At 40.6% G+C, this 25,909-nt stretch overlaps 1 protein-coding gene across 1 annotated transcript; it reads left to right on the top strand.

The window, feature by feature from the left end:
* Positions 1-25,427, top strand: LOC121299905 (clathrin heavy chain 1-like). The gene is made up of 33 exons (XM_041228131.1): positions 1-410; positions 5,414-5,604; positions 6,403-6,419; positions 7,845-8,113; positions 8,307-8,468; positions 9,300-9,413; positions 9,562-9,735; positions 10,032-10,229; positions 10,826-11,026; positions 11,341-11,493; positions 11,866-11,988; positions 12,254-12,391; positions 12,835-12,999; positions 13,223-13,403; positions 13,671-13,834; positions 14,249-14,374; positions 14,603-14,745; positions 15,047-15,281; positions 15,585-15,707; positions 15,998-16,143; positions 16,521-16,704; positions 16,856-17,048; positions 17,562-17,719; positions 17,945-18,109; positions 18,288-18,395; positions 18,842-19,009; positions 19,396-19,545; positions 19,844-19,975; positions 20,348-20,458; positions 20,886-21,056; positions 21,273-21,494; positions 23,408-23,483; positions 23,915-25,427. The coding sequence occupies exons 1-33, from the start codon at positions 369-371 to the stop codon at positions 24,031-24,033; spliced, it is 5,022 nt and encodes a 1,673-aa protein (XP_041084065.1). The 5' UTR covers positions 1-368; the 3' UTR covers positions 24,034-25,427.
* Positions 25,428-25,909: the final 482 nt, after the last annotated feature.

Raw genomic sequence — 25,909 nt, 5'->3', positions numbered from 1 at the left:
TATTTTTAAACTTTAGGCTTTCTAAAGTTTGCCATAAAAATGAAACTCTAAAAAAAAAAACCCTCTCGTCCGCATATAACGTTTTCAATGACAAAAGCGGTCTTGTTCTGGCGAAATAAACCCAAACCCATCCTTTTCATTTTGCGCCCTAGCGCGGATTGGGCGCAAGGATCCTGCGCTGAGTGAGGTCGCGCTAAGGGTGGGACTGACTGTGGCGAATGAGCCGGGCTTGCAGAATAGAGGAGCTGCAAACATTAATTCATATTGCATGATATTATATACAGATACTGAGAAAGGACGTGTTCTTAAGCTTTTATTCATTGCCTTCTTCAGCCCCTTTACCACCCCCCCAACAGAACACGATCAAAATGGCTCAGATACTTCCAATACGATTTCAGGAACATCTGCAGGTAAGATGAAAAATGAAGTAAAACCCTCCCGTTTAGGAGTATGTGATTTTTATATGAGCAGAGCAGCGATGGAGGTGTTGAGCTGTTTTTAATGTGAATGGCTGTGAGGCTGCTGCTTCCAGCGGCCTCTAATGCGCTCGCCTCCGTGGGGCTGGCCGGTGCAGTAGGACGCCGCGCCGGGGTGCATGCAGCCTGCCCAGTATGTTATTAGCTTTGGTGTTATATTGTGATCAACATGGCATTCAATCAAAACATTGCATTTATATAAACCGCCGTGTTCGTGTAAATAACGGTTTGGTGCTGCACAGCTTAAAAAAAATACCGTAGCTACCACCAGTAATCAATGGCATGTTCATTACATGAAAAGTACAGTTTTTGCCTCGATTTGCTGGGCTGGTTCATTTGGAGCAGCGTTATAATGTGAAGTGCAGGTCAGGGTAATACTGTGGAATTAACCTTGTTTGTCCTGTGTGTGTGTGTGTGTTTTTTTAAATGATATTTTTCCCTGTTAAAGCACAGGTATTGAAAATACTGTACACAAATGTTGCTACTGCTAGCCATCGCAGTGAAACATGATAGATTTTCAGATATCTCGACACGGATAGTTATTATTATTATTATTATTATTATTATTATTTATTATTATTATTATTATTATTATTATTCGGTATTTGTAAACCAGATCAGCGTTGTGTATGTACTGAAGTGCTGTTATTTTAATGTTTGAATGAAAACGACCAGGATGTTCTCCGTTATGTATTTTGTTTTGACAGATTGCAGTGGTGAAGCGCAGGAACACGTTGATGCATTTTATTATGCGGTCTTTATTTGACCCCCTCCCCTCTTCCCCATTCCCATCCAAAACAAACAGATGAAAACATGTAAACAGTAGAAGCCTTTGGTGGTTTTTGGAAGGAGCATTTCTTTGTTTTGCCATGGCAATTTCATCCACTCGTAAGGTCACATCGGTTATCCAGCTATTTTACAAAGCCTTGTTCAGTGTTTGATAGCTGCTGTTTGCTATGGGTAGAGGATACAGAACATTGTTCTTATCAAGCTGGCTACATACAAACTGTAAAAGAGAAAGTTTGAAGAACACCCCTTTTGCAAAATTTAAAAAAATATTTAGAAAGAATTGTGCAATTATGTGTGAAATTGAATTCGCTTCTGATTTTATAGTCGCAGGCTTATTGATTCAAGTCTAATTTGTCCCAGACTTGCTTAATTTAGCACAGTTGGACACAAGGCACGGTGTGTTCATGACTGTGATTATTGGCTTACAGTAGCTTGATGGGAAGTCCTATAGTTCATTGCATGTCATTTTGTAAAGGTACCCAATGGTAATTTCCCATGTCGTCTGTTTTTACTATAATTATATGCCCAACTGTTATTAACATTCCCTTACAGGCTAACAGCATAGAACTGCTGAAACCCGCAATGGAAATTAATATCTGCTTTAGAGCACTGTGTTTCAGTACCTTGCTTTAGTGGTACTAGTGGGGACAAACAATGATGCCATACTCGCCAGAACCTCATAGATCATTGCATTGGTGCCAGCGGGTCTGGAAATAGCTTAGCACACTGTGCACAATATTGGTTTAATGCTTCACAAATCTGTACAGGCCAGTGAGCAGTAAAGCCTGCCATTTACAGTCCTTTGTATGTAATGTGCAAAATGTGTTGTGCTTAGAGCCTTGTACAGTCTCTGTTGGCGCTTGTAGGCTTCCATTGCACACATCTGAGTAATGCCTGCTGGTGTATAAAAGTAATTGCAAGTGTATTTACAGCATGCTTGAACACTCATAAGAGAGAATTCACAGTGAATCATCCACCTGCTCTTTTTAACAGCAAAATGGAAACCACGTCCGTCGTGTTACTCCATTTAATATGGCTTGATTATCTGAAGCACCTGTGGGCCCGACTACGGTTTTTGTGATGAAAGCTCTAAATGTGGATGTGGTCCCATTTGCTCATAATTAAAAAGGTGCTGAGTTAGTTTGTACCCCAGCTGAATGTTCAATTATTATATGTGTTCAACATAGAAGTATTCTGTTAAGGACCTTTTTGGAGACCAGTCTAATTTGCCCACACTTCGGATATGTTTGCTCCATACTTCCCAATTTATGAAATCTCAGATACCGTGACTTTTAACCCTATGTGCATTAGCAAAAGCCTTGATTTAGAGCAGCAATGGATTAAAGGAAAGCATGAAGCCAGACACGTGTGGTAGGAAGCCTTAGACCAGGGGTACAGCTCTGTTTTGATGACAAGCAAGCTACACATGGCATTTAAATGGGGGAGGGGTATAAATGCTTTCACTTCATCATTCCCTGATTCTTTTTAAACAACCATACAGTCAATCCTGACGTACAAATGGAACGTGTGTCGTGATGACCGTGATGAAATCCATTGCAGTAATTCTCGAGATGCAAGAACTAATCAAGTATTGATCACCATGGCATGCAAACATCAATTAAGCAATATTGTTCGATTTGAAATCGCCCTGGTCCCTTGCTTTTTTTTTTTTTTTTTGCGTCTTGCTTTTGGGTAATAGTATTCTCAATTGATAGGTAAGTGTTAAGATGAAAGCCCGGTTTACTTTAATATTCATTTCGTGTTTTATGGGAAACGTGAAGTGCCATGGTCTGCACTGTGAACCGCTTTGTTGATTTTTAAAATAATTTTGCTTACCTGGCTGTGGAACGAAGCTTAATTTTGCAAATGGTCAGACAGTAAACCATGTGGAAGTGTATTGTTTTAAACACAGTGCTAGATCTTTGTGCTGTGTCAATCCATACAGTAGACCATGTGGAAGTGTATTGTTTTAAACACAGTGCTAGATCTTTGTGCTGTGTCAATCCATACAGTAGACCATGTGGAAGTGTATTGTTTTGAACACCGTGCTCGAGCTTTGTGCTGTGTCAATCTGTACAGTAGACCATGTGATAGTGTATTGTTTTGAACACCGTGCTAGATCTTTGTGCTGTGTCAATCCATGACTGCTTAGCAGTTTGCTGTCTTTGGCTAGCAGGCCCAGTTATAATTGGATCCTGTTGCAGTCCAGTGTGTACAGCATGTGTGTTTCAGCAGATAGGAATATAACTGGGGAAATGCTTTTGCTCAGGGCACCACAAAGGACGTACCTTTGCATTTGGAACCACAGAACCGTACAACCCAGATCTCGGCTTCAAATAATAATTTCAGCTGCAGCTTCTGCTTCTAGTGTTGTCTTTGAAAAATCTGTTTTAATCCAGATTTATATATAAAATGCACATCGAACCAAGAAGCAAGAATATTAGTTTTGTTTAGTTTTAGTCTGTTTCTAACAGGTGTTGTGTAAAATTCGTTCTAATTAAACACCATCCATCTCGTTTCCAAATGAAAGCCTGAGGAATTGAAAGAGTCATCAGGCAGTGCTGACTGGAATATTGCTCAGTATCTCAGTGGGGCTTGTGTGGGCGGCAGGGTGGATGCCAGCTAATTCTTCACTCCTGTGGAGGATTGGAGGGGTGTGATGCAGCGGAGCACTGAATCAGCAAACCTGACGGGAATTATTGAGCAAGAATTGAAATTCAAGGACAGAAAAGTAGCAGTGAATAGATTCTGCATTGCAACATTGCTTATCCTTGTTTTTATTGTTTTTGGTTCAAAAGCACTGCTCAAGTAAGTTATTATATTTTGTCTGCTTGTAGGAAATCGTATTGGGGTGGATTCTTGGAATGGGAATGTTATAAAGCAGAAATCATACCAGATCTTACATTGCAGAGAATGCAAAGCAGAAATCATACCAGATCTCACATTGCAGAGCATGCAAAGCAGAAATCATACCAGATCACACATTGCAGAGAATGCAAAGCAGAAATCATACCAGATCTCACATTGCAGAGCATGCAAAGCAGAAATCATACCAGATCTCACATTGCAGAGAATGCAAAGCAGAAATCATACCAGATTTCACATTGCAGAGAATGATTTTAGTATAGTGCTTATTACAATTGCATAACATTGGGGGCTTATTAACAAATATGCAAATAAATCCCAATGAGGAATATATAATAAAAAGTCATCTTGCGGAGTTAAAAAATACAATGATATTCCCCCTATCATGATATTCCTAATATTATTATAAACTTGTATATTCACTTAATATAGGAATATATTTAATTTCATGAGTTCTCTGTCATGTTGATATGTTGGTAGCTGATATTTGCAGTATGCAGTGTTGCAGTTGTACAAGCAAAATATCAAAAAGCACTCATCCACTGACGTTTCCTTCAGCCCTGAACAGCCAACAATCTGGTTTGGTTGTGGTGGGGTGGGGTGGGTCGGGGTTAGCATGTTTCAGAGAGTCAAACTCTGACACACATCCAGGACGACAGTTTTCTTCACTGGCCAGTTATGATTTGTGGTCTTGTGTTTTAATATATCTGTACAAATCTGACAGGTATCTGTGACTGACTAACAGATACAGGAAGCAATAGACTGGCTTCTTAGCACGGGACGTCCGGACAGAAGTCCATGCCGCAGTCTTCAGTTTGCTTTTACACACTGTACGGTAACCCCAAAGGGGCTTCTTACGATACTCAACAACAGTGAAAGGCCTGTTCTTCAGAACAATCAGAAGGAGTCCTGCCATGGGTGCCCTGACCTGCACTAAGCCTGCTTAATGATCACTTTCCTTCCTGTCAATTTAATCTCCAGGACCATCAAACACATCCTTTTACATCCTGGATTAATTAACAGGGAGACCAAGCGTGGCTTGAGCAGATGGTGAATACCATCAGAATGCTATTTAAAAGAATTTACCAAAGAATAGTCTATTCATTTTTATATATTCTTTTGCTCAGTATGTTCGTGTGGGCTGTTCCATTTCAGGTAGTTGTAAATGAATACAGCTGTTGTTGTAAGGACAGTAGTGTGGCATATCTGAGGTTGAGGTTTTTGGTAGTAAGCAGTGCAGCGTTGCACATTTTCGTGATACCATTTTCTCTGTTTCTCTGTAGTTGCAGAACCTGGGGGTGAACCCAGCCAACATTGGCTTCAGCTACCTGACGATGGAGTCTGACAAGTTCATCTGTATTCGGGAGAAGGTAGGAGACCAGGCCCAGGTGGTTATCATCGACATGAGTGACCCCACGACCCCAATCAGGCGCCCCATTTCTGCAGACAGTGCCATAATGAATCCGACCAGCAGGTCGTTCCAGTAGCGTCACTATCTTGGAAATCCCGGGGTTTCATTTTTTTTTTTTTTTTTTTTTTTCTGTTTGTATAATTTTACTCCTGTGTTTTGTTTTTTTTTAATGTAGTTTTGTCCCTAAATGCAGTGCTGTCATTAAAGCATTTTAGTTGCTTAGCAAACTTATTGTAAAGAGATATTTTAGAACAGCCACCCCCAATGTTAAGAAAAGTATTTGCTGGGAGCGTTGATAGTCTTTCTGCACCTCTTCTGTTGTAAACACAATTCACACTAACCATAACCCCATGGACGCCTTTTTAATCTGTTTTATATGTATTCCCAGGTAACATGCTAGTATAATTAAGACGATGTTAATAATGAGCACTAATTCTTTCTTGTAGCTACTTGTTTTGTTACTGACTCTTTACTTTTCTCCCTGCAATCTTGTCTTTGACAGATGGTGAGTTTGACTATGTCTCTGTGGATTTTGTTTTTAAGTGGTGTGCATACAGTGGTTTCATCTCATAAAAGCAGAGCACACAGATGGGAAGCATTATTGAACAGTGATGTTCTGCTGTCTTATGTAAAGCAAGCATAATGTTTCCCATGATTCATCTGTTTGAATTTCTGAAAAGTCAAGCCAATGTAAAGCTGCCCTGGCCTGTGTAGAACTAGCCAGCTTTATAAACCAGAAACAGTGCAGTGGTACCTGTTTGTGTATTTTTTTTGTGCACGTTGAAATTCCACTACTCTCTGTACAGGCTTTCTATTGTATTTTGTAAACTGTAAATGTGGTGGTGGCGTGGCACTTTTTAGTTCTATTGCCCTCCAAGGTATCGAGTTTGCATCTCTGAACTGCTCTTGTAACGCAGTTCAAATATCGCAGGACTATTGCCCTGCTTTTTGACCGGGTTGGATTTGGCAAGACCCTTTGTGATAAAATCCTGTTCTTCCACGAGAATGGGGGCATAAATTGTAGACAATCAATCTTTATTTTATATAGCGCCTTTCATAGTGGACCACCATCACAAAGCGCTTTGCAAGATGCAGTAACAAGAACATTTATAATACATTAAATACAGTGGAACGTGCATAATGCATGAAGTAGTGTATTAAGTACAGTGGAAAGTGCATAATACAAGGTAGTAACATAATACATGAAATAGTAGCAGCAACACAGCAGCTAATAGCAGATATCAGGCTTAAGGAGCATGGAGAGCAAGAGAGAACCCCCTTTAGCCATTCAGATATAATCTGGAATTAGATTTAAAGCCTACAGTATTCATTTTAGAAAGTCTGTCTGCTGCAGCTGATTTTGAGAAGATACAGGAGGCATGTACACTAGTCATTACACAGTGTATTTCTATCTGCCTTGCAGCATGGCACAGCAGTTCAGAGATTCAGAAACTTCGTGCCACACCAATGTACAGTGTTTGCTCTCGGATACTTTTATGAGAGAATCTTGCGTGTATAAGCTGCTGTTGCGATGTTGTATGACAGTACACCACTTGTTGTGTTTTTTTTTTTTTTTGGGGGGGGGGGTGTATTGTCTTATCAGATATTACATCATCTCCAGTATATTGAGTACAAACAGGCAGGCTCTCTCATCCCCTAACCCCCACCCCTATCCTTAAGCATACAAGATATTACAAGCTTCAGGTTCATCTTCATCCTATATTTTAATCTTTATCTTTATTTTTGTGTTACATCATTGAACAGTATTGCAAGCCAGTGAATACACTGTTGTTCCAGTGTCAAATAGGTTTGGTTTTTTTAATGAGAAATGTGTAACGGCTCTTGTTCTCTGTGTTATAACAGATCTACAGGACAGTAGTTGCAGCACATGGCAGCCTTAATGTAACCACTGCAGAGTAGGGAGGGGTTTTCTGTGCACTGCCAGTCAATTGTCTCTTACTATCTCTGTCTCTGGCAATGTCAGAGTTAAGGAAGAATTTGATCCTTTTTACAGAACAGATTTGAAGTAGATTTTTCAGCCACGACTGCATTTGCTGTGCATACCAACACTGATTTACATTCATATGTATTTTAAAGTGTATTGTTTATTGACTAGCTTGTTCACATGGGGTTTGGTTACCTTATCTGCCTTTTGACAAAGGTGGAGGATTTCCAATAGTCTAATGACATCTACAGCAATTTAAATAAAATCCTGTAGCCATAAACTTTTCATTAATGCTTGGAGAATGGGGGGGAAAAACAAAACGGTGTGCAATAACCATTTTTTTCCTTCAAATCTTCAGCTGCAAAAACTCTACAGATCTTTAACATTGAGATGAAGAGTAAAATGAAAGCTCACACAATGACAGAAGAGGTAATGTTCTGGAAATGGATCTCTGTGAACACTGTTGCCTTGGTAACGGAGACAGCAGTCTATCACTGGAGCATGGAGGGTGACTCCCAGCCCTTGAAGGTGTTTGACAGACATGCCAGTTTAGCAGGATGCCAGATCATCAACTACCGAACTGACGAGCAGCAGAAATGGCTGCTTCTGATTGGAATCTCTGCACAGGTAACGCTAGCAATTCACCCATCACTCATAAATACATCATTAAGTTTTAATCCTCCTCTGACTATCCTGAATTCGTCCTCGAGAGCTGTAATTTCTTACGTATTGTGACATTAGTGCATGGTTACACCCCTAAAAAGAGATGTGTAAAATACAAAATATTATGATGTAAATTTTTTTTTTTTTGTCCTACTAGCAAAACCGTGTGGTAGGTGCCATGCAGCTGTACTCTGTAGACAGGAAAGTGTCCCAGCCAATTGAAGGGCACGCAGCAGCATTTGCTGACTTCAAGATTGAAGGAAATGCCAAACCATCAACTCTCTTCTGCTTTGCTGTTCGCAGTCCGGCCGGAGGCAAGGTAATGTCTTGCAGTGCTAAAGTTTTCATCAGGGAGGGAAATCGTGCCAGGCTGCGATCCATCTCTGTTACAGTGGAGCCTGAGGTTAAGTCTGACGAGGACTTTTAAGAGGCAAAATGTTTGAGGTTGTGATAGTAATATTTTATTAGAGGGTACATATTAAGGGAGGGATATCCTATTAAAGCATTGACACTCGGAGATGTGTACTGAATGCTAAGTGTTATAAATCCCCAAGTCATGTAATAATGATTAGCACCTCTCTAGAAATGAGGTGTCAGGCGTTTCTGAACTCTGAACCCCCCCCCCCCCCCCCCCCCCCCCCCCCCCCCCCCCCCCCCCCACCCCCCTTTTGTTCAGAGTGCTATAAATTAGAAAACATCTGAATTCCATTTAGAGTAATATTACAAAAATAATATTGATTTAAAAGTAACGTTACCATGTGAGCGATCTCAAGTTTCACCAGGAAGGGACCAGACGTTTTCTGTTTGGATAACATGTCATGCCTAATTATGCAATATTTCTACAAAACACAGTAAATCTAGATTGTAGATGTGTACAAGTAATTCCTCCTTTAAAAGCTGCCGCTGTGTTCTGTGAGACTGACATGCTGTTGCCCTGCTTTTTCTTCAGAATACTCGATCAAGGCTACCTCTCCCTCGCCTGACTCTCTGCCTGATACGTGACCGGCTGTCTTCGCTTTTGTTTCCAGAACAAAACAGTCAGAGAGAGAGACGCGTTTTGGTTTGTCTCCTCTCTTCCAAAAGAACCCCTCTCTCCCGTCTCTCTCTCTCTCTCTCTCTCTCTCTCTCTCTCTCTCCTCCTGTCCTGCAGCTGCACATTATTGAAGTAGGTCAGCCTGCAGCTGGGAACCAACCCTTTGCTAAAAAAGCTGTGGATGTTTTCTTTCCCCCTGAGGCTCAGACTGACTTTCCTGTGGCAATGCAGGTGAACTGAGTGACCTTTGCTAAGCTTCTTCTAGTCCCCAGCATGAGAAAGGGGGACCCAATTTTTTTTTTTTAGTACTTCTGTATTTCTTGTAAAACAAAGTACTGCTTTTCTTTGTTACACCTGCATCCTTTTTTGTTTCTTTTAGATCGGAACCAAGCACGGTGTGATCTATCTCATCACCAAGTATGGCTATATACACATGTATGACCTGGAGTCTGGGGTCTGCATCTACATGAACCGCATCAGCGCAGAGACTATCTTTGTGACTGCCGCGCATGAGCCCACCTCTGGAATCATTGGCGTCAATAAGAAAGGACAGGTACTGCTGAAGAGTGGAGCCAGCGCCAGCTGGGTGTTTGAATATTGAGTAAACCTGTAGGTGTGCACCCATACACAGTATAAAGAGACCCCAAAATAACATTTTAATATTACAAAACCGCCTAAAGTTAGCATTGAGAGTTTGTTTGCAACTGTAGTGTGGGATAAACACCTTTTATAAATGATAACATGGTGCAGATTTTAATTGTAATGTGTTTTACTTAATTCTTGGTAATTGTATATATAATTTCACCTGTACTGCAGTTTTATCAGACATTCTTCTCTGTTTGGTTTCAGGTGCTGTCTGTGTGTGTTGAGGAAGAAAACATTGTGAACTACGCTACCAACGTCCTTCAGAACCCAGACCTTGGACTGCGCATGGCCATCCGCAGCAACCTGGCAGGCGCTGAGGAGCTCTTCGCTCGGAAATTCAACACGCTCTTCACTCAAGGAAACTACTCCGAGGCTGCCAAAGTAGCTGCCTCTGCACCAAAGGTTTGCACCTTCAGGGTTTTCATTTATTGAGAAGCATGCTTTATAAAACTGTATTTATATGAAAAATGAATTTAAATATCGCAGTCGGGTATATTCAGTTGGTCTGAATGGCGGTTTAGTTTATTTCTGTAAATAAAAAAATATTATAAATGTCAGTTAATATTTGAATTATATAAATTACATTGATGTTTAGAATGCACCACTCTACAATAATTGAATACACCCTGTTAACTTTTTAGCTGTACTGTAGATTTTTTTCTTCTTCCTAGTTTTTGATCAGATGTCTTGATACTTTCATAAATAATAAGTCAAGCAGGCATTTCAGTTTGTGTGTGTGGTTACACATTGAAATTAAGGTTGATTTATTAAGTGTTAAAACTGTTTTATTTCCCAGTCAATCAAGATGTTGGCTTAGGATAAATCAGTCACTAATTGTTACTGAGTGGGGATTCTGAATACAGCTTGCTTGTAACTTACTGTGGGACTGAAACTCTACCAGCTTTCTAATACAGGGAGCTGCGTACCAGGCTTTCCACAAGCCAGGCAGAACCTGTTCCACTCACATTGTCTCAAGCTGGCTTTTTGGTTTCCATCAGGGAATACTGCGTACTGCAGATACCATTCGGAAATTCCAGGGTGTCCCGGCGCAGCCTGGCCAGGCCTCTCCTCTGCTCCAGTACTTCGGCATCCTGCTGGATCAAGGGCAGCTGAATAAGTTTGAGTCGCTTGAACTGTGCCGACCCGTTCTGGGGCAGGGCCGGAAACAGCTTTTAGAAAAATGGCTGAAAGAGGACAAGGTTAAAAAAAATAAATAAAAATTTAATAGCTTTCTTGTAATTTGTGTGTGTGTGTGTGTGTGTGTGTGTGTGTATCTCTCTCTCTCTATATATATATATATATATCTATATAATATATATTATATATATATATATATAGATAGAGAGAGATATATTATATATTATACACAAAATCCAGTGCCATCGAGTTGATCTGGTTTTGTATTTTTATTTATTTTTTGCTGAAAGTAGTATTTTAAATTGGTTGTTCATTGCAATATAAATACATTAGCAATATGATCTGTTTATTTTAATGTATCTTGTTTTTTTATTAGCTGGAGTGCTCAGAAGAGCTGGGCGACCTGGTAAAGACTGCTGACCCAACCCTGGCTCTCAGTGTCTACTTGCGTGCCAATGTGCCCAGCAAGGTTATTCAGTGTTTTGCTGAAACTGGACAGTTTCAGAAAATTGTGCTCTATGCTAAAAAGGTCAGTGTTTTGTGCTTTCGGTAAAATGCAATGAACTCTTAATCATGCCCAAGCTGCATTCAGATTATTTTATTTGTTATGGCTGTCTCTGAAAGGCTTGGTTCCAGTTTTTTTATTTTTCTTAATATTTTCATCGGTGCAGAACTGTGTGTGACACAGCTTGTTTCCGTCCTGGTCCTGTGTGGGCAGTATTAACAAATACGAGATAAAAAAGAGAAAAAAGCTTATCTTGGTGATTTGCGTGTGTCAGACTGCAAAAATAAGACCCGTGTTTTGTGTCCTGAAGTTTGGAAGTTCTAAAGAACTTTCCTAAGTTGTGTCCGTACATTGGAATCCCTGTTTCTGAACAGGGCTATTGCCCCTTGGTTGCAGGTTGGCTACACACCAGACTGGGTTTTCCTGCTGAGAAACGTGATGCGGGTGAGCCCGGACCAGGGATTGCAGTTCTCTCAGATGCTGGTCCAGGACGAGGAGCCTTTAGCCAACATCAACCAGGTAAGGATTAAAAACAGCTTTGTGACAAGTGGGGGGCGTTCAAGCTGTTATTACAGATAGGCGAGCAATGTGAAATATCTGCTGATGCATGCTGTTCTCCTTCCTTTAAAGGGATGTCAGTGTTCACTGTTTTTGTGGCTAACCTATGAATGTGGATTACGTGTTTTATTATATTGAAAGCTTGGTTATGTAGCATGTTCACCCACACATGCGTTGAATACGAGATTTGTTAACCTGAACCCCTTCCTCCTTTTTGTTCTTTCAGATTGTGGATGTGTTCATGGAGAACAACCTGGTTCAGCAGTGCACCTCATTCCTGTTGGATGCTCTGAAGAATAACCGTCCTGCTGAAGGACACCTGCAGACTCGACTTCTGGAAATGAATCTTGTACATGCGCCACAGGTGGGTAAACTAATGCCAGTCTGTCACTGCATTAAAATCTAGGCACATGTGCACCAGGGTCATTGGAAATCAGTACACTACAGCAGTATTTATCTGCAGTATAAGACTGTTTATTTTTATGTATATAAAGTTGTAACCCAAGGGTGCTTTAATTGATTGTTTTGAGATCCTTTACTATTGCAGCCGGAACTTCCAATAAGTTTATAAACAGCTGCTTTACGATGTGCTCACAGGGAGGGAGAGGGAGGAGGAGGTGCAGTAAAATGTGCCCCCATCACTCGGCATGCCCTTTACAGTGTATCACTCATACTTGTATTAAGCTGAATTCCTGGGTGGCTGAAAAGATTGTTTTGGAATTTGGAAAGCCCCTGTAAACCTTGGATTAAAGCCAGATTTATTTATTTATTTATTTATTTATTTTTTTTAAACTTTGGATTCCATAGGTAGCCGACGCCATTCTTGGAAACCAGATGTTTACACACTATGACCGTGCCCACGTTGCACAGCTCTGTGAGAAGGCAGGCCTGCTGCAGCGAGCCCTGGAGCACTACACAGACCTGTATGATATCAAACGTGCCGTCGTTCACACCCATCTCCTGAACCCGGAGGTAAGAACTTTTCACCTACTTCCTCAGACTTCCATTCAAGCAACAACAAAAATGAGTACACTAATCCTGAACCAATAGGGGGTCCCCGAGTAGGGGGGGGGGGGGGGTGGAATAAATACAAAATAATTGGTCACTTTAAATTAAAAAAATAATAATAATAGTAATCCCAAACCAATGTCGTTGAAGATGCACGTCCTAATGAGTGGTGCTTTTTGATTTTCAGTGGCTGGTGAACTTCTTTGGGGCTCTGTCAGTGGAAGACTCTGTAGAATGCCTGCGAGCCATGCTCTCTTCGAACATCCGGCAAAACCTGCAGCTGTGTGTACAGGTGGCATCCAAGTACCACGAGCAGCTTGGGACGCAGTCCCTGGTGGAACTGTTTGAGTCCTTTAAGAGCTATGAAGGTAGGTCAAAGGGACCATTATGGTGCAACAAATTACATGGCGTCAAGAGCCCTTTGTATTTAATAGCTTAAGAAGGAAGGTGCTTCATCTGGAGACCTCTTACAAAGAAGGGTGAAGCTGGCGTTACTTTGCAGGTTCCTTGAGGTGCGTAGAGTAAAAACAGTAGAACTATAAAGAAAACTGTTAAGAATTGGCTTAAAATAATAATGATGACAACGACCTGAAATGTTGTCTAAAGTAAACTCCTGCTCAATTCTCTTGTTGCAGGACTGTTCTATTTCCTGGGCTCTATTGTAAACTTCAGCCAGGACCCGGATGTGCATTTCAAATACATTCAAGCAGCCTGCAAAACGGGTCAGATCAAAGAGGTGGAGCGGATCTGCCGGGAAAGCAGCTGTTACGACCCGGACCGTGTCAAGAACTTCCTCAAGGTAACTTGCTTGTTTCTCTTGTATTTCCATCTTAACCATTTTATATTTTGCTCTGCGGTCTAAAGGGGCTGTTAGTAGAAATTCCTATTGATTTAATAACCTGCCCTCAAATAATAGCTCTGAAGACATCTGCACAAGTCATGCTAAAATCAGCTTGCATTCAGATGGAGTCTCTTACTGTTGGGTGCATTTATTCTTCTTTTTTGCCAGATGGAGATCAGCAGATCTTTTTTTGAATGCTTGCCCAAAGCAAGTGGCGTGGATTGTGGGAACATTCAGCTACTTGGTCATGCCTTTGCTTGAGAAATATTTTTTTCATGTGTGTGTTTATTTTATTTTATTTTTGGTAAGAGTTTTGTAGCTTTTAATGACGCGATTTGGCTGTTTGTTAATGTTTGTCCACGTTTGTTGCAGGAAGCCAAGTTAACTGACCAGCTTCCTCTAATAATTGTGTGTGATCGGTTTGACTTCGTTCACGACCTGGTTCTCTACTTGTACCGCAACAGTCTGCAGAAATACATTGAAATCTACGTGCAGAAGGTAAGCAGTTTAATCCTGCTACAGCAGCAGAACTACATGACTGTAGGCAGGGAGATCTTGAAATTTGGGGGAGATGGTTGATTTAGAACAGTAAAAATATACCTTTTTGCAGTTAAAATACTGACCGTTGCTTTTGAAGTCAGTAGTAGCCTGGTATATTTGCCCGCTGCTGCACAGAATAGAAACTGATTTAATGAGGTTTGCTCAGTGAAATTGCTTTGTGTTTAGGTTAACCCTAGCCGTCTTCCAGTGGTCATTGGAGGCCTGCTTGATGTGGATTGCGCTGAAGATGTGATTAAAAACTTGATCATGGTGGTGAGGGGACAGTTCTCCACTGATGAGCTGGTCGCTGAAGTGGAGAAAAGAAACCGGTAAGGGGTGCTACTGGGTAGAAGCCTATCATAGCCTTCCCTGGTATTAAGAACCAAAGCAGAATGTCCTTCCGGCTAGCCCTTCGGATGTTAGTCCAGTGCTTCACCAATGGGCATCCTTGTACAGCACAACTCTGATATTCTTAATGAATGAAAATATATTGAAGGAAAAAATTGGTTTGGACATATAATAAATATATTTAACTGGACTTTTTTTCTTTTCATTTTTATATGGAATGCATGCCTGTTGAAAGGGTTACACCTGAAAAGGTTGTCCACAGTTGTGTGATTCTCTTTCTAGGCTGAAGCTGCTGCTTCCTTGGCTGGAATCGAGAATCCATGAAGCCTGTGAAGAGCCTGCAACCCACAACGCGCTCGCCAAAATCTACATCGACAGCAACAACAACCCGGAGCGGTTCCTGCGCGAGAACACTTTTTACGACAGCAGCGTGGTCGGGAAATACTGTGAAAAGAGGGACCCGCACCTCGCCTGTGTAGCCTACGAAAGGGGGGAGTGTGATTTGGAACTCATCAAGGTGAGTGATTCTTCCTCGTCCAGTAATCTTTCAGGTCTGACTGGTATAGTCTATACTGGGCCTGTTTTTGCTTGATCTTAGTAGATTCTTCTTATGAAGAAACATGTTGAATGAAGGTCCATATCTTATTCCAGCCTAAAGAGCTACATTTTTATAACTGTAAACATGATCATGAGATCTACAGCTGAACTAAAGTGAATTACCAAACGATCACACAGTGCACTACTTGTGTGCTTTGTATTAAACTATAGAAAGTTAAGTTCAGTCGACGCACCTTTCCCTAATGAGAGATTCTCCCCCCAGGTTTGCAATGAGAACTCTCTGTTCAAGAGTGAGGCTCGCTACCTTGTGCGCAGGAAGGACCCAGAACTCTGGGCAAATGTTCTTGAAGAGAACAACCCATTCCGTCGTCAGCTGATTGACCAGGTAACTCTACAAGCACTGGCTGTAGTAACATTATACATGACTTCTGTTACTCATCTTTATTTCACTATTCACTCACTGTAGGTCACCAGACAGGCTTTCTCAATTCCTTGTATAATAATGAACGTACCTCCAGTCTCAAATTCTGATGTCAATGAATAGTAGAGGAATATATTTAATGGCCAAGCATGAAAAAGATGATCGTCGAAATATAGACGCTTTCTAGAAGATAGTCTTCTAAGCATGATACAACAGAGGTGGCATTGTGTTTTTTTTAATGCATTTTTTTTAAGGTTGTGCAGACAGCCCTGTCGGAGACACAGGACCCAGAGGAGGTGTCTGTCTCTGTGAAAGCTTTCATGACAGCCGACCTTCCCAATGAGCTGATTGAGCTGCTGGAGAAGATTGTCCTGGATAACTCTGTCTTCAGTGAGCACAGGTGCGAGAGACGGAGACAGACTTTATCAACCTGCTGTAAAGCATCAATTCCCAGACTGCAGTATAGAGAGATTGTCATACCTGATCTGCTTTTTATCAACTGCTCTTACCCAGCATGTCAAAGATGAGACAACCTCAGTAGTGGGTCTGCCTTTTCCAAGTGAAATCTTTACGGATATATCTCTTCCATTTCTTTCACACTGGTAAAATGAAGTGGGGAGCCTTGTTAAAGTCTTTTCCTTCTGTTTTGACACAAATCCTTTGTGTGAGATTTTGCTGTGTCTCTGCTCATTACTTCTGTATGTCTTGTGTGAGTGTTTTAAAGTTACGGATGAACTGTCCTGATTTTTAATATTATTTGTTGTTGTCTGTAAATAGAAACCTACAGAACCTGCTGATCCTGACTGCCATTAAAGCTGACCGCACCCGGGTTATGGAGTATATAAACCGCCTGGATAACTACGATGCTCCTGATATTGCAAACATCGCCATCAGCAACGAGCTGTTCGAGGAGGCCTTTGCCATCTTCAGAAAGTTTGATGTGAACACTTCCGCTATCCAGGTAAAGTACAGGTAAAGCTATACACTGAAGCATCGTTCAGTCAGTGGAGTTGGTATGGCAGTAATACCTGCTGTCAAAAAAAAACAAAAACAAAAAAAAAAAAACTTTTACTAGCTAGACTTAAAAAGCATCTTATTGTTTTGTTGTGCAGGTGTTGATAGAACACATTGGGAATTTGGACCGTGCCTATGAATTTGCAGAGCGCTGTAATGAGCCGGCAGTGTGGAGCCAGCTGGCCAGGGCACAGCTGCAGAAAGACCTGGTCAAGGAAGCCATTGACTCTTACATCAAAGCTGATGATCCTTCTGCATACATGGAAGTAGTCCAAGCAGCTGGCAAAAACAGTAAGGAGCAGGGTTTAAAACAAGCACGTGAAACTTTAATTACACCTCATGCTTAGGCATTTTGTCTTCAGTTTGAAAAGCATAATTTACCCATCGTTTTCCTTTTTTAAATGCTAGGCGTTAAAGTTCAGTTTGCGCATATGACTTAGAGCTGCAGACAGCTAAGAACTCAGAATGGATTCTTCAGCTAAGAACTCAGAATGGATTCTTCAGCTAAGAACTCAGAATGGATCTTTCAAGCCAGCATTTTCAATTCTGCTCCATGCTAGCATTCCGATCAGAATCGGAAGTGTTATGATTATATTAAACTATCATTTTTCTTTGACCACGGGTGAAGATTATAAAAGGTTTTGTTTTAGAGTAGGCGGTGGCGAATTATTTTGGGTTGTCATCTTCTGGCTATAGAATTAGAAAAACATAGTCTACTGAAATGGTAAATAAGAATGTGTGTGTTTTTGTTTTGCACATGTCCTTTTATGTTGTCTTGTGTATTTTTGTGTATCTGAATTGCAGGCAACTGGGAGGACCTGGTTAAATTCCTGCAGATGGCCCGAAAGAAAGCTAGAGAGTCATACGTGGAAACGGAACTGATCTTTGCTTTAGCGAAAACGAACCGTCTCTCAGAACTAGAGGAATTTGTGAGCGGGCCAAACAATGCTCACATCCAGCAAGTAAGTGGTGTGCGTTTTTTGTGTAAAGATAAATAAAAACAATTGTTAAACCAAATGATTTTTATATCGTACCACCTGACTGTAGTGAACGTGCAAAACGAACTGCAGACGGAATGAATGTCCACCAGTGCCACCTTGTGGTGGAAAATGTGAAACTTTTTTTTTTTTTTTGTTTCACATTGAGGCATATTGTGTATCAATAGAGGTATTTCTCTCGTTGTTCAGGTTGGCGATCGCTGTTACGATGACGGGATGTACGACGCAGCCAAGTTGCTTTACAACAATGTCTCTAACTTTGCCCGCCTGGCCTCCACGCTGGTACACCTGGGAGAATACCAGGCTGCAGTGGACAGCGCCCGCAAGGCCAGCAGCACCAGGACCTGGAAGGAGGTCAGGCTTTATGTGCAAATACACCTGCTGATTGTGCATGTTTTAAATTGGAATACACTCCTTTTATAATGTAACAGGATTATTTATTTCATCATTTGCAATATTAAATGTGTCTTGTATATGAAATAGAAATATATTTGTATTCTTTATGGTAATGCTCGTCTCCTGTTCCCTGCAGGTTTGCTTTGCCTGCGTGGATGGGTTGGAGTTCCGCTTGGCACAGATCTGCGGCTTGCACATTGTCATCCACGCTGATGAGCTGGAGGAATTGATAAGTTACTATCAGGTAAGAGGAAGAGTGCAATTTCTAAAAAGCAGTTTCAGAATGGGCTCTGTAATCACATATTGTGCTTGTTCTCAAATAATGAAACACAAAGAAACAATGACTTGGGCTCCATTAACAATAATGTTAAGTAGAGACGAAGCCACTATTAGGCATAATGTTATATCTATTCTAATTTGTGCCTGGCCAGATCACAAGTTGGTTTGTAGTGTTGGTGCCTTGTACAGTGTGTCGATGTCATGCATAGAACTAGTTTAAAGTTTTTAAGGTCATTTTAAATGAGGCTGGCATTGCAACAAAGATTGAACATACCATTGTACAAATTTGAATGATCAAACTTTAGATTTGCTCTTTTTTTAAGCTTTATAAATAAATCAAAGCTACAGTGTTTCCGAGATGAATGAGCGAGGCACACTTGCATTGTGTAAAAAGGTGTGTGTTTGAATCAGGACCGTGGCTACTTTGAGGAGCTAATTGCTCTGCTGGAGGCAGCACTGGGCCTGGAGCGGGCGCACATGGGAATGTTCACAGAGCTGGCCATCCTGTACTCCAAATTCAAGCCTCAGAAGATGAGGGAGCACCTGGAACTCTTCTGGTCCAGAGTCAATATCCCGAAGGTTAGTAAAAAAAAAAAAAAAAAATAATAATCTGGAGTGACTTGCTGTAAAAGTGATTGAGTAATTTAGGTTTTTTACATGGGAATTCAGAAGTTTTACGCTTGTACTCTGTGTGTATGTGTATTGGTTGACGTTAGTTGTGAATTGCTGCACAATAACCGTTTAAGTAATCATCTCGATATAAATACTGGACCCTGGGATTTTTTAAAACTGTGTTAAATGTAACATACTACTTCAAAGAGTAGTATTGCTACTGTACATGCAGTAAGAAAACCCTTTATTTCCCTCCAACAAAAAACAGCAAACAGTGAATAGCATTGTAAAGGGCTAAACTAGCTTGAAATAATTATATTGCAAATAAACAAGTGTACTCTGTCCTCCTGCAGGTCCTCCGCGCTGCAGAACAGGCACACCTGTGGGCAGAGCTCGTCTTCCTCTATGATAAATATGAAGAGTATGATAATGCAATAATAACTATGATGAATCACCCCTCTGATGCTTGGAAGGAAGGGCAGTTCAAAGACATCATTGCTAAGGTCATTGCATTTCTTTGTTTTGTTATTTCTGTTTTCTCTGACGGGCTCGATGTTGGTCTGCAGCTTGGCTCTGCTGTGGTTGAGCTGGAATGTGACAGTCCAGTTATGTTCCAGAGTGTGCTGCTTCAGTGTCGTCATTTTGAGTCTGACAGGTGGTTGTGTTTGTTGCTGTAAGACCTGCAGCACATGTCATAAGTAACAGTGCTAGGATTGCTACATATTAATGTAATGATCTCTGCTGAATTTGTATGACACGTGGGTAAGTGTTGAATTCATTCTTTTTGAATGCTTTGAACAGGTGGCGAATGTGGAGCTGTATTACAAAGCCCTGCAGTTCTATTTGGATTACAAACCCCTGCTGATCAATGACCTTCTGGTGGTGCTGTCTCCTCGGCTTGACCACACCAGGGCAGTTAGTTTCTTTGCAAAGGTAAGATGCTGTGTATTTTAAAGGGGGGGGAAGTGTTATTTTGGTTAATACAGACAGAATGCCCTTGTTTGGATGTGTGGGTGATGTAAGCAGCATATTTGAGAGCAAAAGTGGGCTCAGTAAGGCAGCTTAACGTTTTGGATTAGTGCCCACAGCAGAAGGGTTGATGGATAATAGGTTGTTCAACTGTTAAATACCCTTTGTTAAAATAAACTCAATGTATATGATTGGGTGAGGTGAAGAGAAAATTGAGGTCTCCAGTTAACAGGCCTTCAAAGCAGGATGGATATTCAGGTTTTTCGTTTCGCATTGATCTTGTGTGTTAGCTGTTTTCTTTCTGTAAGAATTTCACATTTTAATTTGCTTCCTCAGATGAACCAGTTGCAGCTTGTTAAGCCTTACCTACGCTCGGTGCAGAATCACAACAACAAAGGTGTGAACGAGTCTTTAAATAACCTGCTTACTGAAGAGGAAGATTACCAGGTATAGCATGCGGTTCAAGGTGTTCACGGGGCAGGTATTCTGTCATTGAAATGCTAAGAGAGTGTTACATTTGCAACCTAGGCTTTTTGTTTTTCTGATTTGTGTGAATTAGAACTGGGTTATTGTGAGGTGGTGTGTGTGTGTGTGTGTGTGTGTTTTTGTTTTGTTTTGTTTTTTTAGCGTGTGGTAAGCATCCTTTTTCCTTGCTGTAATAAGCCTGGTTATAGAGATGAAAGCAGTCCTGCATGTTACCAGTGACTGGCTGACTGCTGTATAGTCTTTCAGCTTCTGGTACGCCATGCTGTACTACCGACTGTGCCCACTAGAGGCTGAGCTGTAACCACACAACTGATTGCTCAGCTCTGAACTCTGACCTGAGGTTGTGTAGAGCATTCAAGTGTTGGCTTTTCATATGCTCTTTTTACAGGGCCTGAGAGCCTCCATCGACGCTTATGATAACTTTGACAACATCAGCCTCGCCCAGAGACTAGAGAAGCATGAACTGATTGAATTCCGACGCATCGCTGCTTTCCTGTACAAGGGTAACAACCGCTGGAAACAGAGCGTGGAGCTTTGCAAGAAAGATCGTCTCTACAAGGTGAGCAAGTCCTTCCACATGCAGCCTACACCTTGTTAAGGCTTTTTTTGTTTGTTTGTTACCAAGTGCTGGTTGCATACATATCCGCAAGTGCCATATTTCTGGGCAGGAGCAATGAGCGTATTTCTGGAAAGGAAACGTGTTTGTGCAGAGTGTTCTGCAGTTTGCCATACGTTTCTGGTGATGTTTTTTGTTGCTACAATGTTGCTGTTTCAGGATGCCATGCAGTACGCTGCTGAGTCCAAGGACACGGAGCTGGCGGAGAATCTGCTGCAGTGGTTCCTGGAGGAAGGTAAACGGGAATGCTTCGCTTCCTGTCTCTTCACATCCTACGATCTGCTGCACCCTGATGTGGTCCTGGAGCTGGCTTGGAGGCATGACATCATGGACTTTGCAATGCCTTACTTCATCCAAGTAATGAGGGAATACCTTACCAAAGTAAGTGATGGAAAAAGACAATACTTCCCTACAAATGATAAAGGGTTACTTTTTTAAAAATGTAATTGAGGAGGAGGAGGACACGACAACTGTTGCTTTTATATGAACGCATGAATCGGGAAGAATTAGTTTGATCATAACCCAAGGGATAGAAGCCCCACCCCCCCAATCAAACCCCAAAGCTCCTGAAGCACCCCCTTTGCTAGCAAATCGGAAACTCTTCTTAAAGCTTCACTGCATAAAGCACCCCTCCTTCTTGTCATCTGCTGAGTGCAATCCTGTTGCTTGTGAATCAAGATGTGAAGTCTCAACTGTGACTTTTCTTGCAGGTTGATGAGATTGCTGAGAAGATGACGGTCTCTGCCTTTTTTAATTTTATAGTCTCTGTTTGTTTTAACATGGACCTAGGTTTCTGATGTAGGAACCTAGCAGTAGGCAGTGCACTAGAGAGAATGCCTAACCCAGTATTACATCTAACATATCTAGCTGTCTAATTGTAGCTGGCTTGGCACCTAGATAACTTGAAGAACCACACACAGAGGCCACTACACTGTGGTTTGGTTTTGTTTTTTATTTTTGTATTTATTTTAAATACTGTAGTGTGATAGACTGCATCTATAGCAATAGTATATTTTGTAAATATACTCAATAAACCACCAGCTAACCACAAATTAATTTGAATGGTTGCATAAAAAAACATTTTTATAAAAGGTCTCCTTAATACATCAGAAACTTTGCATCTTTTATCTTTTAAGTTCAGCACTTTTATTCAAAAGCAATACATTATTTGTGTCAACACAGCTGAAGTAAATCATTGCTTGGATACCTTCATGCTTTTCTCCCCTAATGTTTTGTTAAATTTCAAATGGCACACCAAGCACTTGCCAGTGTAATATATTGAATCTGTTTTCTTTTTGTGATGTAGTTCATCTCTGTGTATGCTAATTTTAATTGTTCACTGGTTAAATTCTATTTTAATGGATGCTGGAAAGTCCAGTTGCATAATTTTAGTTGAAAGCTAACTAGATGGCTTGCGTTGGTAGTGCAGTAAGTGGCCAGCGAGGTAGGACAGTTAATCACCAGCCACAATCATAGTCATGGAAATCCACTCACCAGGACATGTTCTCGTTACTAACTAGAGTATATCACACAGTGACACTTTTGATTTTGGGTTAGTTGTCTACAAAGTTATCTTGCTGTAGAGTTACTTGGTGTTTTAAAGGTGTCTAGCTTGGTTCTCAATGCCGGCTCTTTATGTCTCACATTGTGTAGAAGCATGCCTGAACTCCTATCTTGAGCTGCCGATTCATTTTAGCAGGTTTTGTGTTTTGCCGTGCGGCTTGTATTGTTGGGTGCATACTGTTTTGCAGCATTTTGGCATGATCTGTTGGTTTCTTACATGCAAAATCAAAAGATGTAGACTGTCTGTATGTGGACAAAGTTCAAAATCCCCCAGTTCCACGCTGATGTCATCTGAACTTTTTTTTAGTGGTTCGTATTTTGGGGGGGGAGAATCTGTGTATTGAATATAATCACAAAATAATTGCATGTAATTTGCTCTTGGAAATGTTTGCTAGAACCTTTTGTTTGTTGTGACTGGAGTACAAAGTAGAGGCCAAATAATTCCAAAGAGCCACAGTGGTAAGGATTCAGTATATCTATATGTAACAAATACAGAGAAGAGTAAAATAATAATTCAAACACAGTGCTGAGATCTGGACTTGTTGTAATGGTGAAGGATTATATTAGAATGCATGTTTTATTTGATGGGGGGTGGTGTGTATATACCGAAGTAAATTGGCATGATGACAGCTGTTTGATCCCTTGTCATACTGCCTTCTTAAACTATCTGTGCTCAAGTGCATGTCTTCATTCACCTTCCTGTGAAACCGGTGCATGTTATTCATTCCTAGGTGGATAAACTAGAGGAGACTGAGAGCCTGCGAAAGACAGAGGAGGAAGTTGCAGAACCAACTCCAATAGTGTTTGGTATGTTACCCTAAATTGCTGCTCTTCAGTAGAATTGCAGGACCTTCAGGTTCCGCTAAGTGCATTAACAGAAAAGCTCATTTATTTTCTCTTGTGCTCTTGTAGTGTAAATATCTAAAGTTCTCAAAAGCAAAGCTTTCGAATAGTGGCCACTATGTTATGTGACATGCACATTAGCGTGACATGTACTGCACATTGTGTTGACTCGTGCATATATTCCCACTCCAGTCCTAAGACTAGCAGCATGTTTTTGTAGACATGCACTGCTTTTTCATATTTGCCGGTAATATAATTTTTTCTGCAGACGCTGGGAGACGGGTAGACTTTAGCTATACCGTAAGTGGTTTATTTGATGTCGTTCGTTGTTTTCTAACACCTATAAAAGCACATTTTCATTGCAAACGGTATTTTATTTTTTTTGTCTCCTCCAGGTCAGCAGCTGATGTTGACTGCCGGTTCCAGTCCGGTCCCTCCTCCTGCAGGATATCCAGCATATGGATACGCTGCTCCTGGCTTTGCCTCCCAGTCCGCCTATGGATACAATATGTAAACTGCTGCTTTCTCTGCCTCGGTCCCTCTGCTATACCATCCTAACACCCCCCCTGTCTACTGTCTCTGTATGACTTGGAGGCCCAGTTATTACTTTGAGGCTGAACACCATCCCTGCGCAGCATGAAGACCTCTTCAGGACAGCCTGTTACTGTCAATATTTATTATTGTTATTGAGAGTGTATTACTGTTACATTTCAACTTTTAAAAGTGCAGCTTTGTTTTGTTTTTTTTATTCATGTATTTCAAGTCTGAATGACAGCACTGCTATTGAAAGTGTGGAAGGAGGGTTCAGAAGTTCAGGGTTCTGTAAGTTCACAGTTAGGGATTGATTTGAGTAGGGAGGATAAGGTAATATATGCATATGCATATTCCTTTGCAGGTGTGATCAGTCCAACTCGCTGACAATTCAGAGAATGTGGATGCAGCACGGAGGTGAAATCTGTCAAACTTAAAAGGGTTTAAAGATTTATAAATGTGTCTTGTTTTAGCTGCATTGTTACACTCAGTTTTTAATGCATCTCCTTTTTACGAAGATCACACTAAAGTAACATGGTTTTTGTCGGAGTACAAATTAAAAGTAAATGATTTTGGAGGAAAAAAACATTCAAAAACTGATGCACGTTAGAAATACGTAGATAGTTTATCTTTACAAGTGCAGCTCCCAACAGAGAATGCAATCTCAAAATGTATATTTGCTGATGATGCCGGATAAAGGGTCTGCAGGTCCCGTGTTCTTGAATGTTACCGAGGTTAACTCCCATTACCCCTCGATCTGTTGCTGTTTTTACTAAAATTAAATCAATGGATTTAGTGAACGCTTTTAACCATGCTATTAAAAATAGCGAGTGGTACAGAATTTAGAACAGAGGATATAGATAGCTATATATATATATATTATTAGAGAGAGGTTAGCGTTATGGAAATGTCAATTGTATGAATTTAAAAGGAATTGGCAACAATTTCTGATTTGTAGTCAAGCAGCTAAGAAGTATTACTTGGTCTAAAATAAATAATTAAAAAGCCACCCTTTACAGTGTATTGTTCATGAATTCCGGGTGCTGTTGAAGAATGCCATTGGGGAGGGGAGGGGATTATAAAGTGTGCCACTTCTTTCAATAATACTATAATCATTTTAATGTACTGAAGCTAAATAATGTATAATTTATGGTGATGAATCTTGTGCTGTTCCTCATTTAATCCAAGTCTGATATAATGGAAACCCAGTATGTGTTGTGCATAGTGTATAGTTGTAGTTCAAAGTGTAACCATTTTTTTTTTTTTTTTTTTTTAAGAAAAAAAACAAATACAAAAAAACCCCAAAACAATAGTTTGTTCTTCAGCACGTCTGCTTGCCTGAATATGAGTCTGTGATATTTTTTTTTTTTTTTTTTTTTTTTTTTTTTTTAAACCTGAGCAGTAACTGTGAGACTGTCCTGGACAGCCGCCCCTGCGTTGCCAGGTTTGTTGAAGGGACACTGTCCTGCATGGTGATCGAGGGGACTCTGCTGCTTTTGTCTGTCCGTGTTTCATGTCCCACATTGCACAAATTGTACAGATGTTTTCAAGAGAGAAATGGTTTGGGGGAGAGACGTGCGCTGTTAATTGTTCCCTTCCTCCCTACACATTTCAGAAGGTAAATAAAATTTACACATGCTGTTCCACTTGTGGTTTTTTGTTTTTCATTTTTAAATACAAAAATGTGTATGTATGTGTGTGTATGTATGTAACCAATATATTATCCATATATGTATATATGTATATATATATATGATATGTGATATATATATATATGTATATCCTCATATATCTATATATATAGTATATATATTATATATATTATATATATATACGCCTATATATATAATTATATAAAC

The sequence above is a fragment of the Polyodon spathula genome, chromosome 25 (genome assembly GCF_017654505.1).
Source record: "Polyodon spathula isolate WHYD16114869_AA chromosome 25, ASM1765450v1, whole genome shotgun sequence".
NCBI classification, from domain to species: Eukaryota; Metazoa; Chordata; class Actinopteri; order Acipenseriformes; family Polyodontidae; genus Polyodon; species Polyodon spathula.
Note: the sequence above shows the minus strand (reverse complement) of the source record. Positions and strands in the feature narration are given on the sequence as shown.

Bases quoted from the DNA above. Each gene is read 5' to 3' on its own strand.
- LOC121299905 (XM_041228131.1), top strand. From the start codon at position 369: ATGGCTCAGATACTTCCAATACGATTTCAGGAACATCTGCAG. The intron at 13,835-14,248 runs GTAACTTGCTTG...CGTTTGTTGCAG, and splicing joins GTGTCAAGAACTTCCTCAAG to GAAGCCAAGTTAACTGACCA. The intron at 21,495-23,407 runs GTAAGTGATGGA...ATTCATTCCTAG, and splicing joins TGAGGGAATACCTTACCAAA to GTGGATAAACTAGAGGAGAC.